The sequence below is a fragment of the Chelonoidis abingdonii genome, chromosome 9, assembly GCF_003597395.2.
Source record: "Chelonoidis abingdonii isolate Lonesome George chromosome 9, CheloAbing_2.0, whole genome shotgun sequence".
Taxonomy (NCBI): domain Eukaryota; kingdom Metazoa; phylum Chordata; order Testudines; family Testudinidae; genus Chelonoidis; species Chelonoidis abingdonii.
In genome coordinates this window covers 58,831,826-58,844,569 of record NC_133777.1, presented here as the reverse complement: position 1 = coordinate 58,844,569, position 12,744 = coordinate 58,831,826, and the positions used below count along the sequence as shown (strand labels likewise).

Sequence of the window (12,744 nt, the reverse complement as noted above, 5' to 3'; positions counted from 1 at the left end):
AACCAGAGCGAAAGATCCTATCTTTCCAGGGAAGAAGGTTTTATTCGTCCTCCAAGTTTCAGTTAAGCCCCCTTATGAAAAAGTCAAGGACTATAAGAAACGCCGGAAGGGCAGTCCGAGTCAGCAGCCCACTTCGGCCCTGCTGAGTGGTAGATCAGGGGGGAAAAGCGACCAGTTTTGACGTGACGCTGGGGGCAACTACAGTTATATCCAGGAATCAACTCGACAGTAAGTTCTTTCTAACTGTTGCCTCTTTTTCCGCGAGTGCGTCGGCTTGACCTCAGACCGATGGTCTAATACACCATCTCAGGGCTACACCTAACAGTTACCTCTCCCATCAGCCCTGCCCTCCATCATCCGTTCCCTCCTGGATCCTCGTCATGAGGCACTGCTCAAGGCAGGAGGTGTGGTGGCTGCTTGGCCTAAGGAAATGGTGGAAGCTGGTACAGCGGAGGTTCAGACAGCAGGGTTTCTTCTCGCTGCTACTGCCTTTCGTTATTAAAGGCAAAGAGAGGGCTCACGGCGCATCCGACTTGAGGCTCGAACCGTGCATGGTAAATTCAAGTTTGCAGTGGGTTCTGCTGGCCATCCATCATGCCCTCTCTGGATCCCGGGGATGGTATGTCTCCCTCGATCTGCAGGACATACGTCCCATTCCGATAATTTGAGGGGCACAGACAGTTTCCTCATTTCACAGTTGGGCACGGAAACATAACCAATTTACGGTCTCCTGTTGTGGCCTGTCGACTGTTCCAGGGCATCTCACAAAGTGCATGTCGGTGATAGGCTGTATCTCGACGTTGTGGGGGTTTCAGATCTTCTGCTATTCGACAACTAACCTGATCAGGGCAGCTAACAGATTGAGGTGCAGGATAACGGGCCTCATCCTGCCACGTATGCACGCTTGGCCCTGTTGGTAAACAACACCAAGTCCATGTTCGTGCTCTAGTCGCAAGCACAAGAGGTCAACTCCAATACTAAGAGTTGCTAACTTATAACTACAGTGTTCACCGCAGAACTTGGGGTCTTGCTTTAAGAAACATAAAAAAAATTGGACATTGTGTGTGAGAGAGAATCATATGTTGATGGAAGAACTTTTGTTTAAGGGGTAGAATCAGCACTTTAAAGTTAAAAGAGATAGACAACCTAGATTTGGGTATGACTTTCATTCTACTACAGGTGTGCTGGCGAAGAGAAAGCAGACAGCAGGATGGATGTTTACTCATTTTACTTCTGGGAGCTGGCTAGTTTGAACTTCCATGCAATACTGACCAGCTTGTGACTTGAATTATCTCCACTTAGGCACTTAAATGTTAAGGTTGTCTTTTTCTCCTTATTGTCCTAAAACTGGACCTTCAGCGATACTTGGCCAAAGTTGCAAAAAACCACAGACATTTGCCCTATAATTTCTCCCATAGCCCCCAAACCCTGTTTCTCCCTGTTCGTACTCTTCAGACCGCACACCAGCAACTGTCAAGTTTCACTCCCAGGCTCTTTTCCCGAGCAATTACTCCCATCTCCCTCAGCTCCTCTGTTACGCCGAATCTTTCTCAGGCGCTTTGAACTGGTTCTGAGGGGGTGTGGGAATCATTTTCTGTATTGTAGTTTTTGTAAAATTAAATTATTGTTTGTTATCAGACATTACTTGTTGACAGTATTTTGGAAATAATTACAAATAATTGAACTGGTGTGATTTTATTATGGTTTGGGACAAATATGCACGGGTTTTTGCAGAACATTTTAATTTTGGTGCAAAAACTTCCCCAGGAGTAATATGTTTATTGATAGGCCTGCATAAAGCTACTGTCTTGACCGCAGAAGGTGTAATGGAGCCTAGGCTCAGTTCCTACTTCATGAAGTTATTTTTCATACAATTTAAGTCATAGAATGAGTGGGTTCAGTCTCCATTAGATGCAAGATCCAAAAGCGAAGAGTTCTAGGGCCGAGTAGAGTTTGTTAATCGTGCTTTTGAATAATAGACTCTGTTATTTAAATTTAATATACAGTGAAAACTTAATCCATTTAGATATGCAAGAAGATGATTTTGTTTCAATAGTACTCTTACATAATGTTGTTGTTTTAACAGATGCACCAGTTTACACAAATTACAGAAATGAAAAATTCATAGGTATCATTATTAAACTTAAATGCAGAGTTTCTCAAAATTGTCATTGAAATCCATCGGTTTAGGTATAAAATACTTTTTCTCCCCTCAAAGGCATATATATTATAATGGGAAAATGAACTGGAACCATTATTTGCTTAAGCGCCTCGTCACTAATGACCAGGTTGAGATTTGCGATGAACTTATTTCCGTGTGTGGTGTATGTATTACTATAATCTATGTCTAAGTATGAAATGGAATATACTTTCCAGGCACTTTGTACAGTCGTTTACCCACGCATATAACTGAATACAGTTTTCTTTTACAACACCAAAAAAAACTAAAAAATTTTGAGTTATCTGATAATGATTCATATCTTGAGTTAGAATATGCTGATTTGTGTTCTAAATAACTTTTTTTTCAACCAATACAGCCAAAGCTTCAATTCAATTCAGTGGATAAGGATTTCATGATGAGCTACCTTTGTGGCAACTTTTTTGGCCTGTATATGCCGAGCAAACTTGCATTATTCTAGTGCATGATTTGTTAATCTGAAATTCAGATTTTTGTATTGATTTCATACAAGAAGATATATTTTATGGACTCAATCATGCAGATAGTGTCGACTAGATATAACATCACAGTTTGTACGAAAAAAATGATACCAAGTGGAGCATTACTACTGGGTTAAAGTAGATAGGGTATTGACATTTTAAAAAGCCCTCTTTAACTGTTTAACTTTCAACTTTTACAGTTTTGGGATGAAACTTCAACAGGGGTTTGGTCTCCTCTAGGGTTGAGTAAATATGTTCAGTTGATTTAAAGTAGGAAGAGAGAATGTGTTGGTGGGTAGGGGGAATTGACACTCTCTGTCAAACATTAAACTTAAAAAAAAAAAAAGCTTTTTGATGAGTTCAGTATCTTAAGGTTGGGGATGAGAATCAAAATGGCACAAAATATATCATAGGCAAGTTAAAAGAAAATACATTTTGATGACTGAGTTTCCGAGGAGAAGAACGTTAGAACTGTGTGCATGTACAACTTGATTTTTTTAATTCCTTTTTTTTTACCGCTTATCTTACACCAGAACCGCAGCCTCTGTCTTATCTTTTTATTGATCTTAACCGCTAAAAATTGAACCTACAAACTTAGAAATCTCATTGGTCTCTCTTGTTTAATAGTCTCCAGTGTGTCTGGGATATTCACTGCATATAGTAGATTGCTTTGCTTTTCATTTTTTCAGGTCATTTTTGTGGTACCCATTTCACTCTCTTATTTCCCATTGACTCACTAATCATTGTCTGCCAGCTTATTTTTCCTTGATGTCACCATGTAGCCATTCATCGATTTGCTCCATCTTCCTCTCTGCACGATCTTTCTTTTTCCTCATTCTCCCAACTGTTCTTTCATTAACTCCATGTTCTCTTACCTGGATTCCCATTTGTCTTCTGCTTACTCTCCAGATCTCAGTGCATCTAACCTCTTTTTCTCGGCATTACCCATCTTTTCTACCTCCGAGCACCATTAACAGGAAGTGGGACTGATCGTCTGATTCCTTCCCCTCCTCCATTCTCTCCATTCCATCCTGTTTTAATCAATTTTCCACCTCATTCCAGTCCTCTGAATGCTCTTAAAGTTTTAAGTGATGTCTTGAAATAGCCATATTCTGCAATACTCTTTTGAGCACTCTTGCAACTATTGACATGCAAACATCTCTCCTCAAATCTGGTCCTGTCTTGCTGCAAGATACTGCCCCTCCGATCCTTTTTCTCCTCTGCTTCTCAGGTATACCTTCATCTGTTTTGGGTGGATGCTCCTCCAAAACTGTGTGGAGAATATCACAGGCACTGATCTTTGGGGCCTCCTCTTATTACTTATATTAGGCGCTGTCAATTAATTGCAGTTAACACGCAATTATCCAAATTAATTGATTAAAAAAATTAATGTCACTTATAACATAATACCATTTAAATTATTACATATTTGGATGCTTTTCTATACATCTCAAATATTGATTTCAATTACAACAAAGTGCCAGTGTCTCATTTTATATTATTAGTTTTTATTACAAATATATGTCTGGTAAAAAATCATAAAAGAAATAATATTTTTTCAAATTCACTTTCAGATTACAAGTACGAATGCAATCTCTTATCATGATCCGTGTACTGACTATGGAAAGCTTTTTGTTGCATAACCTGCAGTCTACAGAACCAACAATGTAAAACTTCAGAGCCCTACAGCTCAATCAGTCCTCCTTTCTTATTGCTGCCAGTTGGTTAAGACAAACAAGTTTTGGTTTACACTGAAGGAATACTTCTGCCTACTTCTTATTTAAACTGTACCCTGAAAATGAGGCAGGCGTTCGCTTGTGGATCTTTCCTAACGTTGGCGTTGCAAGGTATTATACGTTTTGCAGATAGCTAACAATAATCATTCCTTCATGCTTCGGCCACTCCATTCACAGAGGATAATACTTCGCATGCTGGCTGGATCTTGTTTAAAAACAAAAATGCGTCAATTAAATTTTTGCGACTGTACTCCTTGGGGGAAAATGCGGTTTCGCTGCTCTAATTTTACTGATTCTACATATATTTCATATTGTGTTTGGGATTGTGACCCACCGTTTGTTTTAAGGAACACTTGTCAGCGATTTGGGACAGAATGCAAGAGGTCCATGTGGATTTTAAAACAGCTACAACTTGACCACGGTTTAAGATCTGAATTGCCAGTCTAAAATCTGAGCGACGGAGAGGTATGGAGCATGCATTCAATTTAGAGCAAAATTATGCTGCGAACTACAGAAAACTATCCAGTGCATAAAAAATAAATTAAAAAAATAAGCATTTGCTAGTGGGCGGTTGACTCAGCCATGATGATAAATGGAACAGTGCGTCAGGTCTCATGCTTTGGACATTTTCAGGCAGACCCTCAAGCTGGAGCATCTCATCTGGAATGTGTTTGAAGCGTGAAGCACATAAATGTTTGCAATGCCAGTCCAAATCAGTGACATGTGACAATTTCTCCCTTTCAGGTGCATGTAAAGAGGCAGCCGCGGTATTGAATTCACACAATTGTGAACCAACCTTGTTTGTCTAGTGGATTGGCTGACCCCAAAAGTAGACTTGAGTGGATTGTAAGGATCTAAAGTTTTACATTGTGTTTTTTTTTTAATTAGTTTTTTTGGACATGGAATTCCTTATATTGTGGGTTCTAACTTATGAGAGAGATTGACTACAGTACTTGTTGCGAGGTAAAAAATACAATTTTATGTTTTTTTTAAGTGCAATATATTTGTAATAAAAATATATAGTGAGCACTGTCCTTTGTTTTGTTGTACAATTTAAAGTAATATAGTTTGGAAAATGGTAAACATCCAAAAATATTTGAAAATGAATGGTATTGCTTATTTTGTTGTAAGACAGTGGTGATTTATGATTAATCTTTAATCACATGATTAATTGCGAGTAATTTTTTAATCGCGTTGACAGCCACTTTATAATCTTTCCTATGGAGATTTGATTAGGCTGCTACAACACTGACGGCTTTAAGACTGATTTTTAGCAGAGTTAGCCGATTTTAATGCTGCCCCATCCACACGAGGCCTTTTATCTGATAGAGGCCTGCTTTTTAAAGGTTTCTGTATTCCCGACGAGAGGAGTGCCTCTGAAATTGGTATTATCATCTTCGATTAGGGTAAGTGTGGGCACAAATCACGAGTATGGCTCACAGGCGGTATCCACATCCCACTGTGCACCCCGCCTGGGACCAGCAGTCGAACTGGATGTACTCGGCCGAGGGTAGAACGAATGCCTTTGAATTTTACAATTCATTTCGCTGTTTGGCCCACGTGGAGCGCTCCTCAGATCCGGTAACCATTGAAGTCTCCTGAGAATTGAAAACGAGTCAGCATGGGACGAACGGGAGGTCTGGATTGAATTCGCTAGTATTGGAAGGATTCTGTGCATAACAAATCCGTTCCAAAAAACGAAATGAAAACATTTGGAAAAAATTTCCAAGGCTATGATGAGAGAGCGCACACCGGGACTGCAGTGCAGTGTAGAGTGAAAGTTTGAATGAAGCTAGACAGCTACCAGAAAACCGAAGAAGGGGGGTTCCAAAGAGGATGGATCTAGGCTGTTCGCAGTAGTAGCAGATGACAGAACAAGGAGTAATGGTCTCAAGTTGCAGTGGGGGAGCTTTAGGTTGGATATGAGGAAAAACTTTTTCACTCAAGGTGGTAAAGCACTGGAATGGGTTACTTCGGGAGGTGGTGAAATCTCCTTCCTTAGAGGCTTTAAGGTCAGGCTTGACAAAGCCCTGGGTGGGATGATTTAGTTGGGGATTGGTCCTGCTTTGAGCAGGAGGTTGAACTAAATGACCTCCTGAGGTCCCTTCCAACCCTGATATTCTATGATTCCAAGTCATTCCTTATCGTTCTGGTTCATTTTGTCTTTCTGGCCCTTTTCTCCATTCGTTGTTTGAAAGCAGTGGTGTTGCCCTCACATCTGGGTTAGGACTCAGAAGAACATCCCCAGAAGTAGGGGACTTTGTCCATGGGAAAAGATGACATTCCTGTAACCACCTTTTCTCCCAAGTGTCTGGCTTGAGGCTGTTGGGGGTGTGGAGAGAGAAAAGAGGAATTACTCAAAGCACCCTTTTTTTAACTTTGGAGGCAGGAGCGACATGCAGCATGAAGTATCAGAGGGGTAGCCGTGTTAGTCTGAATCTGTAAAAGCAGCAGAGAGAGAACTGCAAATAGCAGTCTGCAGAGCTGCTCTGGAAGAATGGGGAAAGTTACTGTCATATTTGTGGCTACTAACACTGTTTAATAACTTATCACCCTGTCAGCAGCATCTCTCTGTATGTGCCACTCATCCATTCGAGTTCCATAATACAGGTCCTTTGTTTGTGTAACATGGAACCAGAGTCTTCAGCCATTGCTGATGTGGGCATTATAACAAACTTATGCCTCAAATGCTATTCCAGACTCTTCTGTGCATTGCTACTTTGCCTTCCTTCAAATCAATAAATTGAAGTCAGAGATGGAAAGTAGGAAAACTGATCTTATTTTAAAATATATAAACTGTTTGCTTTAAGTCTTCAGGCTAGGAGCTCTTTGTTATCTTGCTTGTACAATGCCTTTCATATGGGACTTGGACCTCTGACATACCACCTCAATATATATATATAAATAGGTTTAATGAACTTAAATTGTGCTGTTTAGTACATGTAGATTATTTTACACACAATTGTAAGTGAATGTATATTTTCTTGTATTTGAGGATACATCTTAAGTTGTGATACTTGTGTAACTAATGAGAAAATGTATTGAATCCATTGTTTACCCAATATGCCCTTTTGCAAGTTTTATATAAAATACTGAATTGGATGAAATGATTAACTTACAAGAGTAGCTGCCAAGTGTAGAGAATTCTCTAGTGCTGTCCATTGGGTTAATCTATATTTTTTTCTTTCTGTTGTCAGAATATGAGTGATGCAATGGCTATCCTACATAAGCTACAGACAGGTCTGGATGTGAACGTGAAGTTCACTGGTGTACGAGTTTTTGAATACACACCTGAATGCATAGTATTTGACCTTCTTGATATCCCTTTATACCATGGATGGTTAGTGGATCCTCAGGTAAGCAAAATAGCTTAGATGATTTGTCTATTTCCTGTCTGAACTATTTTACGTTTTACTGGGGGAATGTTTGAAGAGCTTCAGATTTATGTATGGCACATCAGAATTTTCAGATTCTTGTTGAATTTTAACCTAAGGCTTATAGTCTCTTTTGTTGTGTAAACAGGAGTCACAGTGAGCTGATCATGTCTTCTTTTGAGTCTGCACCCAGAAAGATTAAAATTTCACCTTGAAGGGTGATGTGAATCATACTGGTCATTTTAAGGCACTATAACTTTGCAATGACTGAATGTTAGAAAGTTCCAGACTTTAGACAAGTCTATTTTACGTCCAAAATAGTGCAAAATAGCACTGCTGGTCTAGGGTATTGCGTTTTATTTTGCCCTTTCCAGGAGTGGTATTCATTTCTTACCTTAATTGCTCATATAAGAATTTGGACACTAAGAAGTTAGTGAACATGATGTGACTTCCCTCCTTCCTGAAATTCCTACCTTCTTTTAGCAGCTTCTGTTTCAAGAACCCAGAGCATTCAAACCAAGTAAGAATAAGTGATATAATTTTGTTTAAGATGGGCTGGCTGAGATGCCATGCAATTAAGAAAGGAAGGTGATACTGTTTGGCTGGGGAGTTATATGGCTAGAGTAGCCTGTCTATATATGATTGATGTGTCCCTCATGATTTGTGGCTCTGTCTTGTAATCATCTAGGCTTTTTTCTAGGTGTGTGTTTTATTTCACCTGGCAATTTTCGTGGCCAGAAAATGTTTTCATCTCATTTTAGCACTATAGACAGCAACCCGTCTCTCTCTGACATGCACCCTACATCTGTAGTCCAGATCTTTGGGAACTCTATGGGTGATAACATTGGAGAACAGGAGAAACAATCGTTGTTGTAGTTTTGGCCAAGGGAGAAGCACATATTGGCGTTCCAAAACTTTTCTGGTTTCCTGTTTGCTTCCAGGTGCATATCAAGCCTTTCATACTGATATCAATAGTTATTTATTATTAGGTTAGTCCCTTGTGGCACCAGCTATGACTGAAGCACCACTGATTTAGAAACACATGAAGAAGTAATCCATGGTCTGAAGAACTTAGATTCTAAGTTGGTATTTACCAAGTTTTTTTCCCAGCTACTTGAGCATCTGACTCTGTGATCTTCTGATATGGTTTAAATCAGCTGATATGCTCATGTTATAGTTTATAGAGCTGAGTATTTTGAGATTTGGTGGGGAGGATCTCTTAATGGAGGAACCTTAATTCTGGAAATCTTTTCCCGTGCTGATCTAACAGCCAGAATTTCCTTAGCTTTTTACATTATTTCTTTAATGTAAAAAGCTAACTGTTCCCTCAGGTATTTCTCTAAGGGAATGAGGATGGAAAATTATTTATGTAACAGGTTAACATCTACATTTTCAGTTTAGTTGGCTTTTAGTTAACTGATTTTGTGTACATCAAGATTTATATGAGCTCCCAGAGACAACTGTGGCAGAAATGGTGTGTGTGTTGTTTTTTTTTTAAACTGTGAAAACTTTGGAATAGCCTTTCTAAAAATAGGAATGCATTATTTTTTGTATGCTAACTGTTTGAGTATTAAGAAAAAGAGAACAATACTAGATGAAGCCATCTAATTTTAACTTTTCTTTGGGATCCTCTGGAACATACATGTAAGTGCTTTGCAGCACATTATAATGTATTCTAAAAAGCAGCAAAGAAATGTGGCTTAAGTAGGCATGTATTAATTGAATTTTTTTATGTGATCCACATGACACACAGATTCCGCAGAATCAAAGTTTTCACATTTAAAAGATAAAGTTTGTAACCCTCATAGTTGCAGAGCGTCTTCCAGATGTGTACCAAGTACAACTAATGCAGTGTCATCTGCCTGAGTCTGTAGGGTGCCTGCAACAATGGCTCTGGAAAATATGAAGGCATGATACAGAAAAAAGGAATAAGGAAGGAAGGGAGAGGGTGATTTCTTTGTGGTTTTTTTTGTTTTGTTTTTTGTTTTAAAAAGCAGCATATTTTGCACTAAGTAAAGCTGAATATGCCAATAACACATAATTGAAAAAATAATAACTGAAAGTTCAGGTATTGCTTAAAAGACTCATTCTACCTCTGACCTTTAGGCAGATCTCTCACTGATATAATTGAATATTCTACTGTGTACTGAGGGCAGTGTGTAGTATGAAACTTAAACCCTAGCTCCATAATTAAAATGGAATTCTGCACTCTCTGCAAAACGTGTGCAACATCCTTGGGTTAAGGCTTCTTGAACTAGGGCTGTGTATTGACCTTAGTGTGGTATAGCCAAAAGACTAAAACCTCTTATGGACAATTTATTTTTGATGATGTATTTTTTCTTATGAACAATTTCAGTAGGCACACAGGAACAAACAATGGATTTTCTGTTCTTCATAAACATAAATGAATTATTTGTTTTTCCAGACTGCTGACATTGTGAAGGCAGTTGGTAATTGTAGTTACAATCAATTGGTGGAGAAGATAATCTGTTGTAAACAGTCGGACAACAGTGAGCTGGTTAGTGAAGGTGGGTGAACTCTGCCGTTGTAATTATTTTTCTTCTTTCATTACTGGAACTAATGAAGTGCAGTATCAGTTTATACATGTTTAAAAATTATTCAACTTTTTTAATTATACATTTTGCATTTGGCCTACTGTATATGTAATCTGTCGGTAGTGGTGACATCCATGTAATAAACTGCATTAATCATGCACATTAAATCTCCTCAACTGCATCTTTGCCCATTAAACCTTCTGCACTGGGATTGCCCTCTGTGGGTGGAATTTACAAAGCTTTGCAAACCTCTGAGCTCTGCTATTTTTAAATTTTAAAAAACTGGAGAAATCTCTTACAGAATTTCATTAGTTTGAGTTCTCATGGGCAACATTCAGTCATGGGTCAGCGACAGATTTCAGATCTGCTGTGTCTCAACATATCATGTCTAGACATGGGAACTTTATCATTTGGAAAGGGGGAAATCACTATTAGAAAGATATAGTACTTCTACACATGGTAGGTCTTAAGATTCAGACTGGAAACATAAAGAGAAGCTATTATACGTTATTGTTGAGATTTGCAATGTATCAGCTGTTCTTTCTGTGGTTTGTGCCTTTGGACTCTGTAATAAGGGAGCCTTCCTTTACTGGTGAAGGGATATGAAAAATAGTGCCAGTAAAAATGCACGTGTGAACTGCACATGTGAGTGAACATGTATTTCACAAAAAATAGAATATATTAAAATCCATTTTTGTTCTAAAGTTTGATCCATAGACTACAGTTGAATCAGGCAGGGATGAAGTTTTTGAAGCCTGATTAGTGGCTCATTATGTTAGTTGCACTGTGAGAAGCAGAGAGTCTTATTGATACTGGGGGTCATCAGTGATAGTTCTACAGAAAACACAGGAGCTTAGGATTTTGCATGCAACTTTTCAGTTACAACAAGGTGCTCTGAAAATAAGTATGTATCATCACATACTCAGTTTTCTATTCAACTGCAAGTATATGTAAGGAGTTCAAAGAGCTAAAGATTATTCTTGAAATTTCAGGACTAGTGCCAAACTTTATTCTTATTCCTCTACAGATAGCCTTACTTTAATACTTTGGATCCACTTCTATTTAAACTTCAATCAAAATTTAATGGGTAGACTCATTTTTAATTTAGTAGTCTTTACAATACTATTTCTGAATATACCATTGAAACTATTATGAAAATGTTTGTCAATATCAGAAGAGGTGTAGCACAAGCCTGACCACTGTTTAGTTCCACAGGGCTTTGTGACTTCTGCAAACACTCTAGCCTCTTCAATTCCATAAGTTTTTATACTTGAGGCAGTGTGTTACCGAGGACAGGTGTGACACTCTGCACCTTAAAGTAGCACCCAGGGACCCCCAATATTCATCACTATCATATGATTATGATGGGTTTTGTACAAAGTATGCCGTGTGAGGTATCATTTAACAAGTCTTGTTCTGTTGAACATTTCATATCCTGTTGGACTGTATGTACTATCATTGTTTGAAGTTAAGTATTGCTATATGTGTTACTGAAATATGTTGTGAGGTTGGGAATGCCCACAACCAGCCTTTCAGTTACAACAAAGGAGGCCCAAGACAGCATTAATTGGCCAAGAAAACAACACACTATCCCAGAGGCTCCTTAGAGCAGTGGAGATTGCTTGCCTAATGGGGACTGACTGATTCCCGCATCACAGCAAGGACCTTTCTAGCAGATAGAGGAAAGTATAAAAAGAGAGACAGTGACATCACTTGGACTCTCCCCCACCTCCATCTCAACACCTGGAAGCACATCTGGAAGACAAAGATTTTGAACTGGGGAAGTTTGGTCTCAGGCTGGAAGGTATTCCAGTTGAAACACAGTCCTTGATTCAAATCTTGTTTAGTCTGTTAGAAATGCAGTTTAAATTCTAACTATTTTATTTCTTAACTAACCAACTTTGATCTCTGTGCCTGCCACTTATAATCACTTAAAATCTATCTTTCTGTAGTCAATAAATCCTGTTTTTTATTTTACCTAAAAGTGTGTTTTGGTGGAAGTGCTTGGGAAATCTCAGCTTTGATTACGAAAGCTGGTGCATATCCTCCTGAAGAAATGGTGAACTAAATATGAACTTATACTGGTCAGGCATCTGACCAGTGCAGATGGTACAGTTCTGGGGTATAAGGCTGGGGAGCTGAGGGGAATTGGCTGGAGTCTCTCTCTGTTGATAGTTCATGAGTGACTGGGAGATCATTCATGTAACTCAATTGAGTGTGTCCCTGGCTGTGTAAGTGCAGTACCTGTTAAAGCAATGGTTCTCAAACTTCTTTTTTTCCCCACGGACCATTTGAAAATTGCTGAGGGTCTTGGCTGACTACTTAAATGAACTTTACAAATGTTGTATCATTAGCTAACTGTTGTAAAGTGCTTTAGATAAAAGCACTACATTAAAAGTAATAAACATTTTTTGTTCTACA

At 38.7% G+C, this 12,744-nt stretch overlaps 1 protein-coding gene across 3 annotated transcripts in view; it reads left to right on the top strand.

Annotated features, from left to right (window-relative positions):
• MINDY2 (MINDY lysine 48 deubiquitinase 2) overlaps window positions 1-12,744 on the top strand; it is a 117,951-nt gene that overhangs the window by 41,303 nt on the left and 63,904 nt on the right. For all 3 annotated transcript variants that reach the window (XM_075069586.1, XM_075069585.1, XM_075069587.1), the window contains exons 4-5: window positions 7,592-7,750; window positions 10,194-10,296. In XM_075069586.1, the coding sequence (XP_074925687.1) occupies window positions 7,592-7,750; window positions 10,194-10,296 (262 nt within the window). The remainder of the gene's footprint in view (window positions 1-7,591; window positions 7,751-10,193; window positions 10,297-12,744) is intronic.